Source organism: Chiloscyllium plagiosum, unplaced genomic scaffold (genome assembly GCF_037043375.1).
Source record: "Chiloscyllium plagiosum isolate Xiang-an unplaced genomic scaffold, Cpla_swu_hap1 HiC_scaffold_2, whole genome shotgun sequence".
In the NCBI taxonomy this organism is placed as follows: domain Eukaryota; kingdom Metazoa; phylum Chordata; class Chondrichthyes; order Orectolobiformes; family Hemiscylliidae; genus Chiloscyllium; species Chiloscyllium plagiosum.
In genome coordinates this window covers 128,354,146-128,375,925 of record NW_028270140.1, presented here as the reverse complement: position 1 = coordinate 128,375,925, position 21,780 = coordinate 128,354,146, and the positions used below count along the sequence as shown (strand labels likewise).

The following is a 21,780-nucleotide window of genomic DNA, read 5'->3' as shown; positions in this document are numbered from 1 at the left end:
GAAGGTCACTGTAGTGAACCTTTACCCATCTTATAAAGGCTTCACCCAAGCCAAATCGCTCTAGAGTATAGAAAATGTACGAGGTAAAAACAATGACTACAGATGCTGGAAACCAGATTCTGGATTAGTGGTGCTGGAAGAGCACAGCAGTTCAGGCAGCATCCAAGGAGCAGCGAAATCGACATTTCGGGCAAAAGCCCTTCATCAGAAAATGTATGGTCACTCAACTCTGTCAAATGCCTTCTCTGCACCTAGAGAAATCACCAATCACTGTATGACTGTTGTTGATATGCTTGAATTACATTAAGCAGCCTCCTAACATTATTGGAGGATCTGCAGCCCTTTATGAAGCATCTAAGGAGCAGGAACATCGACACCTTGGGCAAAAGCCCCTCATCAGGAATGAGCTGATGAAGGGCTTTTGCCCGAGGCACTGATTTTCCTGCTCCTCAGATGCTGCCCGACCTGCTGTGCTTTTCTAGCACCACTCTAATCTAGACTCTGATCTCCTGCATCTGCAGTCCTCACTTTCGCCTAGCCCTTTATGAAGCCCGTCTGGTCCTCTTTAGCAATAGAAGGTAACACAGTCTCCAGCTTTAACGCAAGAGTCTTAGGATTTTGATGTCCACATTTAAGAGTGAAATGGGCCTGCATGAACACAGTCCCCCGTGACCTGCCCTTTTTCAAGAATAATGGCCCCTCTCAGAGATGGCGGGAAACGATCATGACTGTATGAGTCATTGAACATGTTGAGCATTGGGCCTGACAATATGCTTATAAATACCTCATAGAATTCGCTGGGATGTCCATCATGACTGGGTGTCTTTCCACTCTGAAGCTGCTTCATAGTTTCCTGCAACTCTTGCTCTGATAAGGGGACATTGAGAAAAGACTCTTGTTTGGGGGTCACATCCAGGAGCTCCAAATCCTTAAAAAAAGACTCCATCTTTGCCCACCTCTTCTCACAACCCTCAGGTTGGTATAACTTCGAACAAAATCTCTGGAATGCCACATTAATCTTTTTGAAATCACATGTTAGGTTCCCAGACCCTTCCCTAATCACTGTAATGGCTTAAGGGGCGCTCCTTTTCCTGGCGAGATATGCTAAGTATTTGCCTGGCTTGTTACCATGCTTATATAACTTTGCTTTGCGAAAGTAAGCTCTTTCTTTGCCGTCTGCGTGAGCACAGAATTCAATGCAGATCGCAGCGCCTTAATCCTCTGTAGCTTGGCTAACGAGGGCCTGTCAAAGTAAGCCTTCTCGGCTGCCATTAACCGTGCTCTACAAACTTATTATCCTTAAAGAGAAAGGGATCCATTCGTAAAATCCCTGCCTGTAAGATGGAGACGCCTCCAGATATCCACCAACTCTAACTCCACACACGGATCCACTGATTGTTTAGTTTGTACAGAGGATATCGGGCATCCTTTGGGCAACCTGTCTCCTGTGGGATCCATGAGACAATTAAAATCTCCCCCTATAATGATATGCCAGGACTCAAGACTGATCCATTTAGAGAATGCATCTTCCAGAAATTTGAGGGGATGGGCCGGAGGGCAATAAACATTTAAAACACCATATTCTTCGCCATTTATCAGGGCTTTGAGAATTACAAACCTCCCACGTGTGTCTTTAACACACTCTAGTAACTTAATTGGGAGATTCCTCTTAACCAATATAGCCACTCCCCTACTTCTGGTATTAAAAGTTAAAAGTAAACCCAATCAAAGCCATTCTGCTATAGTTTCAAATGCTCCCTATCATCCAAGTGTGTCTCTTGTAATAAAGCAATATCCATCTTTCCTTTCTAAGACTTGAAAGTACCTGCTGCCTCTTAATTGGTTAGTGACTTCCTTTGATGTTCAAGGTACAGCATTTAATCAAGTCATTCGCCATAATCTTCTGCAGTAACATTTAGATTCCAGAGAGGAGGAACTCAAATTACAAATAGCCAAGCCTTATTGTCACAAGATCCATCGAACATAAAAACTACATAAACTAAAACCACTGCAATTAACAAACCTACAAAGCTATCAAAGATTATATACAACAAAAAACAAAAAACAAACCAACATATAAAGCGCCAACAGTGCTGAATAGGGGAACTCACCCCTTGTCTAAAGGGGAAAGCCACACATCCCAAAACCCAACTTCCCACTCCACTGCCAATACTGCAGCCCGGGCAGTTAAATACGTAAACTAGGCATAAACTGCCCGTAAGTAGGCATCTAACCATCCCAGAAGAAGGGCTTATGCCCGAAACGTCGATTCTCCTGTTCCTTGGATGCTGCCTGACCTGCTGCGCTTTTCCAGCAACACATTTTCAGATCTAACCATCCTAACCATTTTCGCTCCTCCTAGCTAGAGCTGCACCACAACCATAAGCAGCAAAGAAAGAAAATACACCATGGAATAACAATGTGAATAAAGACATTTTGAAAAAAAGGTCGGTACCCCACCCATACTTTGGTATAACTTAACTTAGAAATTGAAAGTATACATCTCAACCGCCACCAAGAATAGTTTAGTCCAGATTATTACCAATAAAAAAGATAGGACGAGAAAGCCCCGACCGGATTTACTCTTTCTTTAAAATAAAAAAAGACATTCCCAAACAACACTACTATTTGTACATACTAAATTGTTCAGATTAAGTTAATTTGTTCACAAATTCTCTTGCCTTCTCCGACGTGTCAAAGAGATGTACAGGTCCATCTAAGATGTATTCGAGGCACCGCTGGATACCTCAGAGAGTACTGGATCCCAAGCTCCCTCAGTCTTCTCTTGACACCGTCAAAGGATTTTCTTTTCCAGATCACCGCCACTGAGAAGTCCTGGAAGAACATGATCTTCGAGCCCTCGTAAACTAGGGCCTTTGGATCCTTCCCCTGGATTCTGGAAGCTTCCACAATTCTCTCCTTATCTCTATAATGATGAAACCACACCAAGAGAGGACGAGGATGTTGACCCAGACCTGACCTCCATACTGTGACCCGGTGGGACCTCTTGATCATCAAGTCTCTCATTCCAGCCTCTAAGTTAAGGAATTTTGGCAACCAGTTCTCAATAAATTCGCTGGCTGATACCTCACATATCCTCCGGCAGACTAATGAGCTGAATATTTTTCCCCTGCCCCTGCTCTCAAGGTCATCAACTTGGTCAAGCGAATTATGGACCTGCGTCTCTATGGCTTGGATCCTATCCTTGGAGGAACCGGTATCAGCTTCCATCACTGCGACTCTGTGTTCAACCTCATCCACCCTTTTCTCCAGGTCTGCCAATTGCTGTTCGGGCTTCTGCAGCATGATAGAGATCAGGGCCAGCTTCTCCTCTATTTGCTTCCCCTACATCTTGCAAGATTTCACAAGCGCCTTCACGAGGGCCTAATAAGAAATTGAGTCTGAGGATCCTGCTGGCTGGGCCGTGGCCTGGCCTCAGATGCTCCTCCTCCCTTCTTCGGCATCCCTGGATGGCGGAAACAAAGGTAAGTTGATTTTTCACAGTTTGCTGGAAATCCACGACCTTTCCAGAGTCCCAGGATATCGTGGTGGTCTGGGTAGGGCGGGTTATAGGTTGGTCCCACTTATGCTGCAATGTGGAGCTCTGAAACGCGATCTTCTTAGATTGCCACCATCTTGGATTCCCCCAATTTATGAACTTCAAGCCTTTCTCAATTTAACTTCCCTCCAACCCTTTAACTTCTTCTGGTTGTTTGCATGCTTGTGCCTGTACATTTGACAGGATTCCTGGTGGGCTTTACCATTTACTAATGCTCATTCTTAACTGAGTGTAGTTTATTTTAAGTGATCAAACAAACTCTTGTGAGCGCAAAATATCTGGTTGGCTACTTCTTCATAGCTTTACATATGGTTAAGTACATATTGAACTGAAAAAGCACATACTTACAAAATTCAAACTGTCTTATAACCAACCTTAGGAATTAAAGGAGGAATTTATTCACCTCTCTGCATTTGATGGTAACAACATATGACCCAGCCTAGGCAAAAATGGCTGCTTTCCATCCTTAAAGGACATGAGTAAACCAGATTTGTTTTATAATATTGTTGATAGCCATCATGATCACCATTACTGAAACTAGATTTATAGTCCAAATTTATTAATTCAGTTTAAACAATACCAGTGACCATGATGAGATTTGAACCTACGCTTCCAGAGTATTATACTGAGCTGTGGATTTCTAGTCCAGAAGTATTATTGTTAATCAACCATCTCATAAGATAAAACCTCGTATCCTCATCTGAAAATAATTCTGCCAGTGTTTATGTATAACAAAATGGAGATGGTTTGATCGCCTTTACTGTGTTCAAATACTGAAAGAGACTGAAGGGGTCATCACCTAAGTCCTACCTGACTATGTGACCGTATATCTGGCATTCACTTGCCCAAAACTCTTTTATCAAATGTAATTAAAATATCCAGCAAATCTGATTATTTAATTCATTTAATCTGATACTCTAGGGATTAAATTATCTGATTACATTTTCTCAAAGTGTATTTCTCAAATTTGTGACCACTATTTTACATGATAGCTGAACTAAACCTTTATTAAAAAAGAAAATTATGTTTTTAAAAGATTTGCATAAATAAGACTAGACAAGCATAAATAACATTAATCATAATTTAAAACAATGATCATACATCCTGCATCTCTGTAACCATAGGTGTAGGTTTGTTAATGTAACCCTGACAGTTGAACCAGGAGATGATGACTTGGAAACAACGGTACAGTGCACCCCATTCAGCGTCATTTTCATTGTCCTGCATGCAGTGGTGAAAGATATAGGATCCATGCACTCCAAAAATCTGATCCAAAGTGAACAAAATATAATATTTAAAAGTTAAAAACTGTTTATAATTGAGTCAAAATGTATATTTTTCCCCAATTTACAATTTAAAAAAACTGTTTTCTGTAATAATACAATACTTGAATGACAAAATCTATTTTTGTGGCTATTTTACTTTATTTTACTTAAACAATTTATAGTAAACTTAGATTTGTACCTGGAACTCATCAGGGTTAAGGGTTGGAATGTACTTATGCACATTTCTCAAGTACTTAGCTTTCATCTCATCACTTGGAAAACAAAAGGCCATAGAACGTCGGAAGAAGGGTTTATTGTCTAGGCCAAGTAAAGCATGCAACTCCTGTGCATATCAAAAAATGCAAAACTTTTAAGTTGATGATTTCATGAGATCCACAGGTAAATGTTTTTACAAACTACAGAAACAGTATTAACTTAAAACTACGAACAAAAATCCATATGCTTCTAATTTCTGCAATAACTTGATTGTCCTTACTATAACCTACCTAATAATAATCAGATATCTGGCAGCTATCACAGCTGTTGCTATACAAGTTTTAAAAATCTTCAGAGGTGGAACTGCATAACAAATTCCTATAGAAGACATAAAGGCTGCAGTTTTACACTATCCTATTGCTTTATTAGAATGTCCCATCGCATCCAAATAGCTGCAATGGGCTGCAATCAATAAAGCAAAAAGCACATTGAATGATAGACAGGCTGCTGTTTGAACCAAATAACTGCAAATTGAAGCATAGAGAGGAGGATGACTTTCACTGTAATGTTCCAGTTTTGGAGGGTTTGATATTGCTTGTTTTGAGTTAGAATAAAGAAATTTGCGTAACATTTTGCAGAAGAGGTTTCCATAGAAGTTAAAAGCACATCACGTTTTTATAGTGTCCCATGGCAGCTGGACAGTGCCAAGACTTAGGAGCCCATCAAACCATTAAATAATTAAAATTGGAGTTTAATTCATGCAATGTCAGAATAGGAGATTTGCTGCCAGTATTGTCTTAAATGACGGGCTGTCAGGAGCCAAGACAGAACACACTCTCTTTAGGAACAGAATAGGCCATTTAATCCATCAAGCCTCCTCCATGATTCAATTAGATCAAGGCTGATTTGTAACCCTGATCTATTTACATGCATTTTCTTATATACCTTAATACATTTATCTGACAGTAATTATCTGTTTACAAAATTCAGTTGTCCTAACAATCACTGTCCTTTGGCAGAAGCAATTCCAGATCTGCAACTTTTGTATTAAAAAGTGTATTTTTAATTCATTCCTGAATAGTTTACTCTAATATTAAGTTTACTGGAATACAAGAAAATAAAGTACGGCAGGAATAAGTTATCTGGTCTCTTCTCAGCTTTTGTAAGCATGTCATATGATCATGATTGATCTACTACTTCGGTTTCAACCTCCGACATTATTGACATATCCAAAAATCAATCAGTCATTATTTTGAAAACATTGAATATTGAGCATCCATAGACCTGTGTTATAAAGAACTACAAAGATTGACAGGTCTCTGATAGAAGAACACTCATAGCATTTCAATCTTGGCCAAATTCTGAGATTATGATCCCAAGTTCTCAACCACCACCCCAGCATGAGGATGTACCTCTCCAGCATTTACTGTACCTTATTAATGTCTTTAAGAATTTGATATGTGTTTCAATTATGTTGTTTTCCATTACTCTAAATTCAAGTGAATATAGTTCCCACGTACCCAATCTCTCCTAAAAGGACAGGACCATTGTCTCATGAATTGGTCTGGTGATCCTTTGGAATTCATCCCAGGACAAATATATTCTTACTAAGATAGGGTATGGTTTCACAGGCCCGATACAATTACAGAAGGACTTCTTTGCTGTTATACTAGTCCCTTGGCAACAAAGATTTTCACATCCAATGCTTTTCTAATTTATTTGCTGCACTCCCAGGTTAACTTCCAGCGATTCATATACAGAATTCCTGTAAATACCTTGCTCTTGATTCGAACAAATTTCCCTGCATCTATCCTAAGAAATACTTCTAACAATTTTAACACTTCAATTGGATTACCCCCTTAATCTTTTAATTCAACATTGTGCAAACTGCCTTTGTAATCAAACTTTATAAACCCTGGGAATATTCAAAAAATAAAACTGGTCAATTATCAACAGTATTGTGGACCTGCCTGACTTGGCATAGATATAAAAACTCTGCCATAGAAGAGGATGGCGTTATTCCAAACCTCAATCAGGAGGTATAGCATTTTGTAGCCAACATACTCTCCTTTTCCCTCGATGGAGGATAATACTCTCAGTTAATGCCAGGCTGATAAGCTGATGATAGCTGTCATGGAATTGATATCCAATGCTAGTACAGTAAGTACAATGGTTTTTTTCTCTACAAGTATTGTGGCTTCTTATCTAAATAGGGTCATTAAGCTTTTATAAAGTGTAAGAGAGGCAAGAGAAGGAGGACACAATTTGGAAAGTGATTTATGGTTGCTCAAGAAACAAGCATCTCATTGCTTCCAAAAATCTTATTGAATATTAAGCACATGTCATGTTGTGTTTAGCATACCATGGAATTTATTTTCTGAGGAAATGTTATGTCAAAATACCATTTCCTGTTCAGAACCAACAGAATTTTGGAAAATATAAAAAAAAACTGATTGTTCATGTAGTAAAACTGAGCATCAATTGAAAGTTATCAAAATAAATTACTCCTTTAAACATTTTGTAATTCATTGACAAACTGTATAAATGGAAAAAGTGACCTGGAGTCCAACCATACTTTTCGTTGTGGTTCCAGAGTTTCATCACTGATTCCAGCAGGGTATATTACTGTAGTAAGAGTGGTTTTCTCTGGCAATTCAAAGTGGAATGCTTGTGGCATTGGGACAGTCTTTCCATTTGTATATCGCTGAATACATTTGTCCATCGCAGATAACTGTGTAATAATGGCATCCACAAACTGATCTTGTATCCTGTCAAAACCATCAAGTATAGTCACCATGAAAGACAGATCATAAAGAACATAACTTGATATACAGCAAATGGCAAGAAACCTAATTTAACTCAGAAACAAAATTATGTTCTGAAATAATCTAGTTTATCTCCAGTAATGGTGAATCATTTAAGTTGAATATCTTCACACTGAGTAAACATGGCAATCATGGTATATTTTCCATCTTGTTTCTAGCAAATTCCCCCAATTCAAATTTCACAATTCAGGCTCACTGCTAAATGTCAAGTGCAGAATCATAATTAAATCTGGAATTCTGATCAAAGATCTACCTTAAAAACTTCGACAGAGCCATTTTTAAATTCAGATTTCTGGCATTTCTTTGTTTTATGTTTTTTAAAAATTTTTTTAATTAGGAGACATGGAATCCTTCTCCAAAATGCACTTCCAAATAGGGCAGGACTACGTACCAATGATTCTTGGGTTTTCATCTTGGAGGTGCAAATCACAAATTGGCACATTTCCCAATGTCACAACTAATCAAATGGATTAAGAGGTTGGTGGGAAGATCAATAATTTTACAACATGCCGCATTCAAGATGTTTTGGGCACATTCGAGATATATTCCTTCTAATGCAATAGGCAGGAATTTTTTTTAAATCTAGAGTTCCCCAGATTATCAAGGAGGTGGAACTCAACATTATAAAGAAAAGGTGTGCTTCTGACAGGTGTAAGGTGTAAGGCTGAAAATACAATTGTGACTGAACAGGAATACCAAAGGTTTAGAGGGAGGTGAAAAAGCAAATAAAAAAATCAGAAGAACTGTGAGAAAAAATAGCAGTTAACATAAAGGGAAATTCCAAAGTCTTCTATCAGCATTTACACAGTTAAAGAGTGGTTACAGAAGGAGTGGGATCAATCAGAGATTTAAAAGGAGATCTACAAATAAAGGCAAGGGACATGGCTGAGGTATTAAATGCAGAGAAGTGTAAGGTGGTGCGCTTCGGTTAGGCAAATACTGAAAGCCAATATAAAATAGGGGCTACAATTCTGAAAGGAACATGATGTCAGAGAAGTCTTTTTCACAGCAAATTTTTAAGGTATAGAATGTACTACCCAGAGATCTGCTGAAGGAAGGTTCAATAGAGGCATTCAAGAGGGGATTAGATGTTTTTTTTGGATAGTAATAATGCACAGGGAAATGGGGAAAAGACAGGCACTAGATAATACAGCCGTCTCAGTAATACAGCCTGATGCAGACACAATGGGCCAAATGGTCTCCTTCTGTACAATAATTCTATGATTCACTCAATGAGAAAACAAATCTGAAACCTTGACATCTTCACACCCAACTCAGCTGTGCGATATGGAGATAAAATGACTACTACTGCTTGAAGTGTTGGTAGAATTAGTTACTATTTTTTGGGTCGGAGTACAATGGTTTACACGTGAATTTCTACTGGGAGCAATTATTCTATTCAAGCATTCACTGAATGTGGACTGCCACCCATCTGCCATTAAATTAGTTTCTGTTGAAAGGTCATTCTTGTGGCTATCATAAACATGTCTTCACACAATCATGACTGCTCCGTACTTTGTTTCAAATGGCCACGTAGACGTGGATGACAACACTTCAAAACTATAAGCACATGTAACTGTAGGTCTCCAATTACACACTCAATGGGGTTTTAAGGATGGCTATTTTTGGGGGGAAATGCTATCACAGTCGATAAATGCCTGCATTTAAATCAACCAATGTAGTATTGGCACTTTGGTTCTACAATTTACCTCAATAGAAAGTTACAGAGTTCAAAGTTCGTTGGTGAGGCATGACATTTACCTTCTTGTAAAGGCGAAGTATTCATGACAGACTATGTGAAGCTACAACATGTGGTTTCATTGTGAATGACGTGAGAGATCAGAAGGGCAAACATTGACCTGCTAATTTAAATATTTACCACAGATTGCCTGCTCACTCAGCTGAGATGAAACCAGTGCTCAGGTCATATATTGTGGCATAGCTCACCATATGACATTAGCATCAAAGCAAACAGCAATTGGAAGGCCACCAAGTCCAGGAATTTCCAGCAACTGCCTCACAACTTCCACAGAGAGAAGCAGTAGCTGCAGATCCCCCAAAGGAGTGAATGGGAATGGCCAAAGGCTGTATACACAAGCCTTGCTGCTCACTATCTAGAACTGTCAGAAACACAATGCAGGAACAGACAAGGGACGTTCTGTAGGTAGACAAGCAGGACACTGGAAGAACATAGCAAGCCAGGAAATGGAGAAGTCAATGTTTTGGGTATAAATCTTCTTCAGGACTGGGGGTAGGTGTAGGGGGAGCAGCAGATAAAAGGGGAGGTGGGGAAGAGTTTTGGGTGTGGACAGGGGTGGAGTGATGAGGTAGGGATCGGTGAACACAGGTAGAGGATATGACCTGTTTGGTCGATGGGAGGAATGAATCTGATTGGTAGCTGGAATGAAGGGTCGAACAGAGGAATGGAAGGGAGGAGGAGGGGCTGGAAAGGGAGTCGGGGATGGGAAAGGAAGTTATTTGAAATTGGAGAACTCAATGTAAAGTCTTCCAGGCTGTAGGCTGCCCAGGTGGAAGATGAGGTGTTGGTCCTCCAATTTGCAGTTTGATTTGCTGAGGCAATGGAGAAGGCTAAGGATGGTCATATCAGAAAGTCAGTGGGAAGGCGAATTAAAATTTCACATGGAAGGACTGTTTGGGTCCCTGGATGGAGATGATGGGGTTGGTGTGCCAGCATCTGGGATGCTTGGGAGGTGTTCCAGAACTCCAACTATTTTGAACAATGTGCTTTTCCCCCCTGTGACCCAGACAGCCCTCCACTGCACCTCCTCCATTCCCCACTCCACTGCTGTAACCTCCCCTTTCTAAATGCAATAAAGACAGGGTCCCCCTTGTCCTCACCTACAACCTCACCAGTCTCCACATCTAATATATCATCCTTAAATACTTCCACCAATTCCAATTGACCCCACCACCAAGAACATCTTCCTCTCTCTACCCATCAGTGCCTTCTGCAAGAACCGTTCTCTTTGCCAATTCTTGGTTTGTGCTACTCTTCCTCCAACCACTTCGAGCCCAGGTACTTTCCCCTGCAACCATAAAAGATGCAAAACTTGCTGGCGCACCCCTCCCCCCACCTCCATCCAGGGTCCTAAATAGTCCTTCCAGGTGAAAAGGACGTTCACCTGCCTCTCCTCCAATCTAGTTTACTGTTATCCAGTGATCCTGTTGTGGTCTTCTCCACATCGGGGAGACCAACATCAACTCAGGGCACATTTTGCTGACCTTCGCAGCTGGGCCCACAGGGGTCATCCTGACCTTCCTGTCACTGCCAATTTCAATTCCCCTTCCCCCTCCCTTTCCAACATGACCATCCTTGGCCTCTTCCATTGCCACTGCAAATCAGACCACAAAGTAGAGGAACAATACCTCATCATCCGCCCTTTATCTGCAACTCCTCACACACACCCCCACGCCCCAGTCCTGAAGAAGGGTTCCACCCGAAACGATGACTTCTCCACCTCCTGATGCTGCCTGGCTTGCTGTGTTTTTTCAGCCTCCTGCTTGTCTACCTTGGATTCCAGCATCTGCAGTTTTTTTTTGTCTCTAACAAAGGATGCTCTAAGTCATCATTAACAAACTGCAGCAATGATTGAAACAAGGCTTCCACTTGGTTGCAATGGCTGGCAATCCTGTACCAGTGCCCATCAAGGTCACAGCTGAGCTAGGTTTTTTTCAGCTAGTAAGAAAGGAAGAAGGGACAGCTGTAACGGTGTTGGATGGGAGCAATGCCTTGGAGGGATCATATGAATTTGACTGAATTGACATAGAACATGCAACAATACAGTGCAGTACAGACCCTTTGACACTTGATGTTGCGCCTACCTGTGGAACCAATCTGAAGCATACCTATCCTACAGTATTCCATTTTCATCCAAATGTTTATCCAATGACCATTTAAATCCCCTTAAAGTTGGCGAATCTACTACTTTTGCAGGCAGTGCGTTCCACATCCCTACTACTCTCTGTGTAAAGAAAGCACTTCTGACAATTGTCCAATATCTATCACCCCTTAATTTAAAGCTATGTCCCCTCGTGCTAGCCATCACCATCTGGAGAAAAAGGCTCTCACTGTCCAATCTATCTAACCCTCTGATTATCTTATATGCCTCAATAAAGTCAGCTCTCAACCTTCTTCTCTCTAATGAAAACAGCTTCAAGTCTCTCAGTCTTTCCTCATAAGACCTTCTCGCCCTACCAGGCAACATCCTAGTAAATTGCCTTTGAACTCTTTCCAAAGCCTCCACATCCTTCCTATGATGCAATGACTAGAACGGTATGCTATACTCCAAGTGTGGCCGCACCAGAATTTTGTACAGCCGCAACATGACCTTGTGGCTCCGAAACCGAATCCTTCTACCAATAAAAGCTAATACACTGTATGCCTTCTTAACAACCCTATCAACCTGGGTGGCAACTTTCAGAGATCTATGTACATGAGCACTGAGATCTTTCTGCTCATCTACACTGCCAAGAATCTTACCATTAGCCCAGTACTCTTTATTCCTGTTGCTCCTTCCAAAGTGAATCACCTCACACTTTTCCACGTTAAACTCCATTTGCCACCTCTCAGCCCAGCTTTCAGCTTATCTATGTTTGTTTGTAACCTGCAACATCCTTCGGCACTGTCCAGAACTCCATCGACCTTAGTGTCATCCGCAAATTTACTTGGACTGAGTTTATGTGGTTGAAATAAGGAAATTATAGAGGAATCATCACATTATTGGGTGTAGTCTGCAGGCTGTGATTCCTACACCATGTGGGAACTTCAGAACATTCATGTAACTTGGGAACGACGTGTGCAGAAAATGAACTTAAGCTGAGGATTTCTAAGCTTGAGGAAGCAGCGCTTGTTAGTGCAGAGCATCAAACAAGATAAGAGTTTATTTTATATTTGCTCATGGGACTTGGGCTTCGCTGGCTGGCCAGTACCTATTGCCCATCCTTCGCTACCCTTAAACTGAGAGGCTTGGTAGGACATTTCAGCAGGCAGTTGAGAGTCAACCACATTGCAGTGGGTCTAGAGTCATATATAAGCTAGACCTGGTGAGGATGGCAGATTTCCTTCCCTGAAGGATATTAGTGCCAGTGAGTTTCTTCGATCATGCGTTCTATGAGTGGTCAGTCCATAAACCGTGAGAGGTCAGGATGATAAATGGGTAGTCCTCCAGAACAGCAGGAAATGACAAATGTGATTATTTGGGGGTGGGGGGGGGGGGGGTGTGCTACTCTTACATTGGTACACAGCTTTAGAGTCTGCTGGGACTGACATTTTTGGAGCAGTCTCCACCAATAGCACCAGTGGGCCAGGGATGGCCTAACAACACAGGAAATAGGAGCAGGAGTAGGCCAATTGGCCCCTCAAAGATGCTCCACCATTCAACAAGATCATGGTTGATCTGCTCCAGGCCTCAAATCCCCTCAGTATAGACATCTGGTTGTCAATATTTCAAAACTCTATCAACATTGTCTTCAAATATAATCAACGATCCTCCATACACAATTCTCCAGAGTAGATAATTCCAGATATTCACTATCCTTTGAGAGAAGAAATTCCTTCAATCTCATTTTTAAATGAGTGCCCCCTTCTTCTGTAACAATGTCCCTTAGTTCAAGGTTCCCCCACGAGTGGAAATATCTTCCTAACAATGACCCTGTCAAGCCCCTTCAGAATCTTGTGTGCTTCAATAAGATCACCCTTGTTCTTCTAAACTCTAACAAATAAAGGTCAGGAATAAAGAGTACAATATGTTTGCCTGTTGACATAAATATGGTGGAGAATTTTAGCTGCAATAACAGAATTAGCTTGCCTGGTTCAAATTAGAGTGAGATCACAAGTAAGCACAAGTAAGCTTTAAGAAGGAGATAAATCCAAGGTAACAGGGTTTATTTTGAATAAAGAATCTTGCAAATTAATATACAGGGAGTTCTGTAAAAACCACAGCTGCAGATGCCTGTAAGAGAGAGTCTGATAAGAGATGCCTTTTTTTTTAATTTCAAGAGATTGTTAACTCTGAACATTTGCCCAGTGATTTGTGCTGGTGAGCTAGTTGGCATAAATGCATGACTGAATGTGACAATGCTACTCCTTTAACAAGGTTATGCTGTCCTTGACTTTTTTTTCAGAGAGGTTGTAAAAGCAGCAATTCTGAAAGATCTGGCTTTGAAGAGTTTTAGGGCCAACTTGATTATAGTTAACAGATACTGTCTAAGCCAAAGGGCTTTCAAGTCTAAAATAAAGTCTTGTACAATGAAAGGGGAGTGGTCCGTTGTCCCCGCTCAGCTTTTCTTTGGTTTGGTTTGGTCTTTAGCAGTCTGGCTGTTCACTGAAAACAATCAGCTCAGTTTGAGACTGCTGGTCCACAAAAGCAGCTACATGGAAGAAAATGTTCCACACTGAGTCCCTCTGGGGACTCTCTCCTGTCAGACCCTGTGTTTGATTTTACCTTTTTTTGCCAAGGGGTGTTTATGGGAATTGTTGCAGGAATTTGGAACAGCGTCATTAGGTTGGGATAGTCTGTTGGGTTTTCAGATAGATTAAGTTATTTTGTATTGTGCTCTCTTTTGTTTGTGTTTCATTTGGTAATCTTGTGAATAAATTCTATTTTGTTTAAAACTAAGCGGTTGGGCTAGCTACATCACTTCTGGAATATCCGCTACACACCTGCTTTAGCAAAGTTAGGGTCTGGGCTACTTTATTGAAATGTTTTGGTCTGATCTGGTCCAAAACACTAAAGGTATGATGCAGGAGGGATGACATCTTATTCTTGGGCAGTTGGAATGAGTTCTGGGGCAAGAGGCATCTATTCAACATTACATTATATCTCAAGAGATATGGGAGGAGATGGTGGTGCAGTGATACTATGTAAAGTATTGGTCTCATTATCTAGGAAAAGTGAAGAAAATGTTGCAGACAGTTGAGAAAACATTTGCTAGATTTGCAGGAATAGGCACATTATCTTATGAGGAAAGACTGGACAGGCTGGACTGGTATCTGCTATAGTTTAGAAAAGTAACAGATGACTTGATCTAGATGGTAGATGTAGAGAGGACAGTTCCTATTCTGGGAGTATCTAGAACTAAAGGTCACTTTTTAAAAATAAGGAGTTGCCCATTGAAAGCAGAGTTAAAGTAATTTTGTTTCTGTCAGAGGTTCATGGGTTTTTGAAATTTTCTTCCCGAAAAGATGGTAAAGCAGAATCTTTGAATATTTTTAAATCACAGGTAACTAGATTCTTGTTAAGCAAGGGTATGACAGGTTATTGTGGAGTAGATGGAAATGCAGATTTGCAGTTAAAATCAGATCAGCTAAAATCTTATTGAATGACAGAGCAGGCTTATGGATTTGAATGACTTCCTCCTTGTGTTGCTTTCTGCTGGTGATGGTCTCAGTGTCAGGGTGGAACCACTTGGATCCAGGCCTATGGGCAAGCACTTAAGAAGGATTGTAATTTTGAATTTTTAACTTTATTTCTTTTTTTCTCCTTTTATACCTAAGATGGTGCCACAGAATGGCCACTTTGTACACTTTTCACTGTACTCTTGTATCCCTGTACTTGAGTACACGTGACAATAAAACATAAGCCAGACACCCGGGTTCAATTCCCGCCTCAGGCGACTGACTGTGTGGAGTTTGCACGTTCTCCCCGTGTCTGCGTGGGTTTCCTCCGGGTGCTCCGGTTTCCTCCCACAGTCCAAAGATGTGCAGGTCAGGTGAATTGGTCATGCTAAAATTGCCCGTAGTGTTAGGTAAGGGGTAGATGTAGGGGTATGGGTGGGTTGCGCTTCGGCGGGGCGGTGTGGACTTGTTGGGCCGAAGGGCCTGTTTCCACACTGTAAGTAATCTAATCTAATAATTCTAATTTCTTCTCCTAATTTGTGGCATTGACAATGTTATCAAATATCACTTATTCAACAATACCCAATTCATTGATGTTCAGTTTGGTTTCCATCAGGCCCTGATAGCTGTAAGGAGTTTGCATAAATGAACAATGTTCAACATCATTTGCGATTCCTCAGATATAGGACTGAAACATGTTTATGTTTAAATGCAGAAAGGCTTGGATAAATTCTGGCTTCAGCTGATGAGTGGCAAATAACATCTGGTCAAACATCTGCTAGCAACGATAATCTCCAACAAAAGGGATTCTAACCACGGCTCCTTGACACTCAATGGTATTACCATATCTGAATTCCCCAATATCAGCATCCTGGGCTTACAATTGACCAGAAACTGAAGTGGACCAGTCACATAACTGCCATGGTTACAACAGCAGGAGAAATGCAGGGAATTCTGAAGTGGATAACTCACCTACTAAGTCCTCAAGACCTTATCCATCATTTATAAGACACAAGGCAGGAATGTGATGGAATACTCTGCACTTGCCTAGACGAATGCAGCTGCAACAACACTCAAGCGGCTCAAAGTTATACAGGACAAAGCAGTCTGCTTGAATGGCACCCCAACTAACAACTTCCAAACAAGTCGACAAGATAACTAAAGTTAACAAGATATCTCAATGGGATACGGTGCATGCAAAAATATTGAAGAAAATGAGAGTGGAAATTGCAGGAGCATTGTCTCAATCTTTCTCGATTCAGCCATTGCCTTGATTGATCAGTGCATTGTGTATATGAGTTGGGAAGCCATGTTGTGGCTGTTCAGGACATTGGTTAGGCCACTTTTGGAATACCGTGTGCAACTCTGGTCTCCCTGATTAGGAAGGCTGTTGCAAAACTTGCAAGATTTCAGAAAAGATTTACAAGGGTCTTGCCTGGGTTGCAAGATTTGAGGTATAGGGAGTGGTATATAGGCTGGGGCTATTTTCCCTGGACTATCGGAAGCTGAGGGGTGACCTTATTGAGGTTTATAAAATCATGAGGGGCATGGTTAGGGAGAATAGTCAAAGTCTTTTTCCCAGGGTAAGGGAGTCTAAAACTAGAGAACATTGGTTTAAGGTGGGAGGGGAAAGATCTAATAGGGATAAAAGAGGTAGCTTTTTCATGTAGAGGGTGGTACATGTATGGAATGAGCTGCCAGAGGAAGTGCTAGATGTTGGTACAACATTTAAAAGGCATCTGGATGGGTGTATAAATAAGAAAGATTTAGAGGGATATGGGCCAAATACTGGTGAATGGGGTTAGATTAGGTTAGGATAGCTGGTCAGCATTGTTGCCAATTTGGACTAAAGAGTCTGCTTCCATGCTGTACTTTTGTATGACTCTATAAAATCTGTAAGGATAAGCCCAGTTGTTTTAACTTCAGTCATCGAGTCATAGAGATGTACAGCACGGAAACAGACCCTTTGGTCCAACTCGTCCATGCCGACCAGATATCATAACCCAATCTAGACCTACCTGCCAGCACCCAGCCCATATCCTTCCAAACCCTTCCTATTCATATACCTATTCAGATACCTTATAAATGTCCACCACATCCTCTGGCAGCTCAGTCCATACACGTACCACCCTCTGCGTGAAAACATTATCCCTTAGGTCTCTTTTATATCTTTCCCCTCTCACCTAAACCTATGCCCTCTAGTTCTGGACTCCCCCATCCCAGTTTATTTATTCTATCCATGCCCCTCATGATTTTGTAAATCTCTATAAGGTTACCCCTCAGCTCCAGGGAAAACAGCCCCAGTCTATTCAACCTCTCTCTATAGCTCAAATCCTCCAACCCTGGCAACATCCTTGTAAATCTTTCCTGAACCCTTTCAAGTTTCACAACATCCTTCCGATAGGAAGACCAGAATTGCACGCAATATTCCAAATTGGCATAACCAATGTCCTGTATAGCCACAACATGACTTCCCAACTCCTGTACTCAATACTCTGACCAATAAAGGAAAGCATACCAAACCCCTTCTTCACTATCCTGTCTAGCTGCGACTCCACTTTCAAGGAGCTATGAACCCGCACTCCAAGGTCTCTTTGTTCAGCAACACTCCCTAGGACCTTACAATTAAGTGTATAAGTCCTGCTGAGATTTGCTTTCTCAAAATGCAGCACCTCGCATTTATCTCCTGTTGAAGACATGCCGGTATTGGATTGGGGTGGACAAAGTTAAAAGTCACACAACACCAGATTATAGTCCAACAGGTTTATTTGGAATTACTGGCTTTTAGAACGCTACTCCTTTGTTAGGTAGCTAGTGGGGTAGGATCATAAGACACTTTAGTCCAGCAAAGGTTTACCAGATTGATGAAGGGATACATACAAACATAAGAATTAGGAGCAGAATAGGTCATGCAGCCCTTCAGTATGCCCTGCCACTAGTTAAGATCATGATGGATTTGATTGTGTCATCACCTCCACTTTCCTACCTCATAGAGTCATAAAGTTATATAGAACGGAAACAAACCATTTGGTCCAATTCACCCACACTGACCAGATATCCTAAACTGATCTAATAACCTCTTCAGTACTGTAATTGTTTTGAGTTCTTCCCTTCCTTTCTTGGCAGGATGATATCTCTTCCTATGTTCCTATGTTTCCTAATTTTCTGGGAGTTTATTTGCATTTTCTGCAAAATATATATTCAAATCATCTGTCATTTACTTATTTTTCCATTATTAATTTCCCACACTTACTCTGTAGAGGACCAATGCTCACTTCAGTCATTGCTTTTCTTCTTAACTGCCGATAAAACTCAGTAAATTTTTTAACATGTCCAGCTCACTTTCTCTTGTAATTTCTTTCCTTACTCTTTTCAATTCTTTGAAGGTTAGTCACAGGTTTGGAGATTGGACAGAATATTAAAGAAAGTAAAGAGTTCTACATAATAATGCAGAGAGCTGTGAATGGTGGAAATCTGAAATAAAAACAGAAATTGTTGGAGATATCCAGCAGGGGTCTGGCAGCATCTGTGGAGAGGAAAGTTATTATGTTTCGATTCCAGTTTTAAATATGGGTCACTGCACTTGAAACACTGGCTCCGTTTCTCGAGCTCCCTCTAAGCTTCCACCACTTCAAAGAAACAGCTTCACATTTTCCAATCTTTACTCAGAACTCACGAATCTCATGTCTTGAACCAACCTTATAAAGTTAGTTTCTCCAATGCCGTCACAACCTTCCCTTAGTATAGCACCTGGAACTGTATACCTCCAGCTGAGGTCTAACCATTGTCCTTTATAAGATCATCATAGCCTTTCTGCCTTTATTAATCAAGCCTAGAATAGTGTATACTTTACCAACAGCTCTTCCAACTTATTCTGCCACCTTTAATGTTGTATATATGTATACATACATCCAAATTTCTCTGCTTCTGTACATCTTTCAAAATAGTAATCTTTATTTTGTACTGTCGCTTCATGTTCTTTGCACCAAAGTGTATCACCTCACACTGGACTTCATCTGCTACCTTTCCATCTGCTCCATCAATTTTCAATGCCCTTTTGAAGTTCCGCACCTTCTTGCTTACCGATTACAATTTTGTGTCGTGCATAAACATCGACATTTCACCCTGCACGCAAAGACTTAAATCAATCATATACATATAAAGAAATTGTGTTATTACAGTTGGGTTATCTTATGAGGGACATTTGGATAGGTTGAGCCTGTACAGAAACATGGAAACTAGGAGCAGGAGTCCGTCATTTGGCCACAAAAGACCACTCCACCTTTCAAATCGTCTCCCAAACCGACACAGCTCACTTCTACCTCCTTCCCAAGATCCACAAACAGGACTACCTGGGTAGACTCATTGCTTCTGCCTACTTTTGCCCCACAGACCTCATCTCTTCCTATCTTAATTCGGTCTTTTCTCCCCAGTCCAGTCCCTGCCCACTTATACCTGACATTCCTCTGATGTTCTACACCAGTTTCAGAATTTCCAGTTTGTGAACTCCAGCCACCTCCTCTTTACCATGGACTTGCAATTCCTTTGGATGTTCTCAGGATTCTCCATTTCTTCCTGGAACAAAGGTTTGAAGTGTCCCCATTCACCACCAGCCTCATCTGCCTGGCTAAACTTGTCCTCATCCTGAACAACCTCCCTTTTAACTCCCCTCATTTTCTTCAGGTCAGAGGGGTTGCCAAGCGGACCTGCATGGATCCCAGTTATGCCTATCTCTTTGTGGGGTGTGTGGAATATTCCTTGTTCCAGTCCTATTCCATCCCACATCCACAACTCTTCCTACAGTATATTGATGATATCATCGGTGTTGCTTCACTCTCTTGTCTGGAATTGAAAGGGTTTATCGATTTTGCTTCCAATTTCCACCCCGTCCTCACTTTCACCTGGTTCATCTCCTACTCCTCCCTTCCCTACCACGACATGTATGCTTCCATTTCTGGGGATAGACTGGTCACAAATGACTCCCACAGTTACCTTGACTATACATCCTCACCCAATGCTTTCTGTAAAGACTCTATTCCATTCTCCCTGTTCCTTTGTTGCCGTTGCATCTGTTCTGATGATATGAACTTCAGCAATTGAGCCTCCAGAATGTCCTCCTGTTTCCTCAACCGAGGAATCTCCAGCACCAGCTTGAGCAGCACTGTAGCTCAGTGGTTAGCACTACTGCTGCACAGAGCCAGGATTCCAAACCCGAACGACTGTCTGTGTGGGGTTTGCACATTCGCCCCGTGTTGGGGTGAGTTTCCTCTGAGTGCTCCGGTTTCCTCCTATAGTCCAAAGGTGTGCAGGTTAGGTGAATTGCCCATGCTAAGTTGCCCATAGTGTTCAGGGATATACAGGCTGGTTGGGTAGCCATGGTAAATTTAGCATTACAGGGATAGGGGTTGGGGGGGGGGGGGGGTGGTGGAACTGGGAGGGATGCTCTGAAGGTCAGTGTGGACTCGATGGGCCGAATGCCCTACTTCCACACTATAGGGATTCTATAATCTCCCACACTTCAGCCCTCACCCCCTATCTCCTCACCCTTGTTATTAGCTACCATCCCACCAGCATCCACATCCAGAGGATCATCAGCTACCATTTCTGCCATGTCCAGCAAGGTTCCACTGCCAGACATATATTCCCCTTCTCTCCCTTGTCAGCCTTCTACAGGGACCCTTCCTTCCAGGAGACTCTTTCTTCACTCCCAATAATTCCTCCCAACAGCCCCATGGCACCGCCCCCACAACCGCAGAAGGTGTAATACCTGTCAATTTACTTACTCCTTCTTCAGTATCTCAGGGCCCAAACATGCCTTCCAGGTGAAGCTGCACTTTACCTGCACTTCACTCAATCTAGTTTTCTGCAGTCGCTGCTCATAATGTGGTCTACACTGGGGGAAGGAAGCGTAGACTGCTGCTCAGAACACCTATACTCTGCCCACAAAAAAGACCTCACAAAAAAATTGCCTGCTATTTTAACACACCTGTATTCTCTAGCCAGCATCTCTGTCTCAGGTTTGCTGCAGTGCTCCAGCAAAGCTCAGCACAAACTGGAAGAACTGCACCTCATTTTCTGCATGGGAACCCTGCAGCCTTCTGAACTTAATATCAAATTCAACAAATTTAGGGCTTGAACTTTCCCATGTCCTTACCTCAACCACCACACCTTGTTATCAAATTGTCTTTTTTTCTCTCTAGGAAAAAAGGAAACACCTAAGTGGCCAGTGACGAGCAGTGCCCTTCTCATCAAAGGGCAATGCTGCGTGATCAAACAGTGAAGGGGAGGGCAGGGATTAAATCAAAATAGAATTGGAGGGGGAAATAATGCTCTCCACACTCTGCAGTGCCCACCTTTCCCTTAAGGGACACCGCATGCTCCTTCTTCAGGGACACCCGGGCTCTGACATACCCGTGGAAGAGGGGCAGGCAGTTAGCCATAACGACCCCCTCCATGGCCCACTGCCTGGACCTGTTTATGGCCAGTTTGGCTAGGCCCAGGAGCAGACCCACGAGGAGGTCCTCTGATCTACCCTCCCTCCTCCGCACGGGATGCTCA

At 41.7% G+C, this 21,780-nt stretch overlaps 1 protein-coding gene across 1 annotated transcript in view; it reads right to left on the bottom strand.

The window, feature by feature from the left end:
• The window catches only part of LOC122565351 (ufm1-specific protease 2-like), a 63,656-nt gene that overhangs the window by 24,073 nt on the left and 17,803 nt on the right, over positions 1 to 21,780 (bottom strand). Inside the window, exons 4-6 of the mRNA XM_043721235.2 lie at positions 7,616 to 7,808; positions 5,024 to 5,167; positions 4,661 to 4,825 (exon numbers count right to left, since the gene is read on the bottom strand). Coding sequence (XP_043577170.1) covers positions 4,661 to 4,825; positions 5,024 to 5,167; positions 7,616 to 7,808 — 502 coding nt within the window. The remainder of the gene's footprint in view (positions 1 to 4,660; positions 4,826 to 5,023; positions 5,168 to 7,615; positions 7,809 to 21,780) is intronic.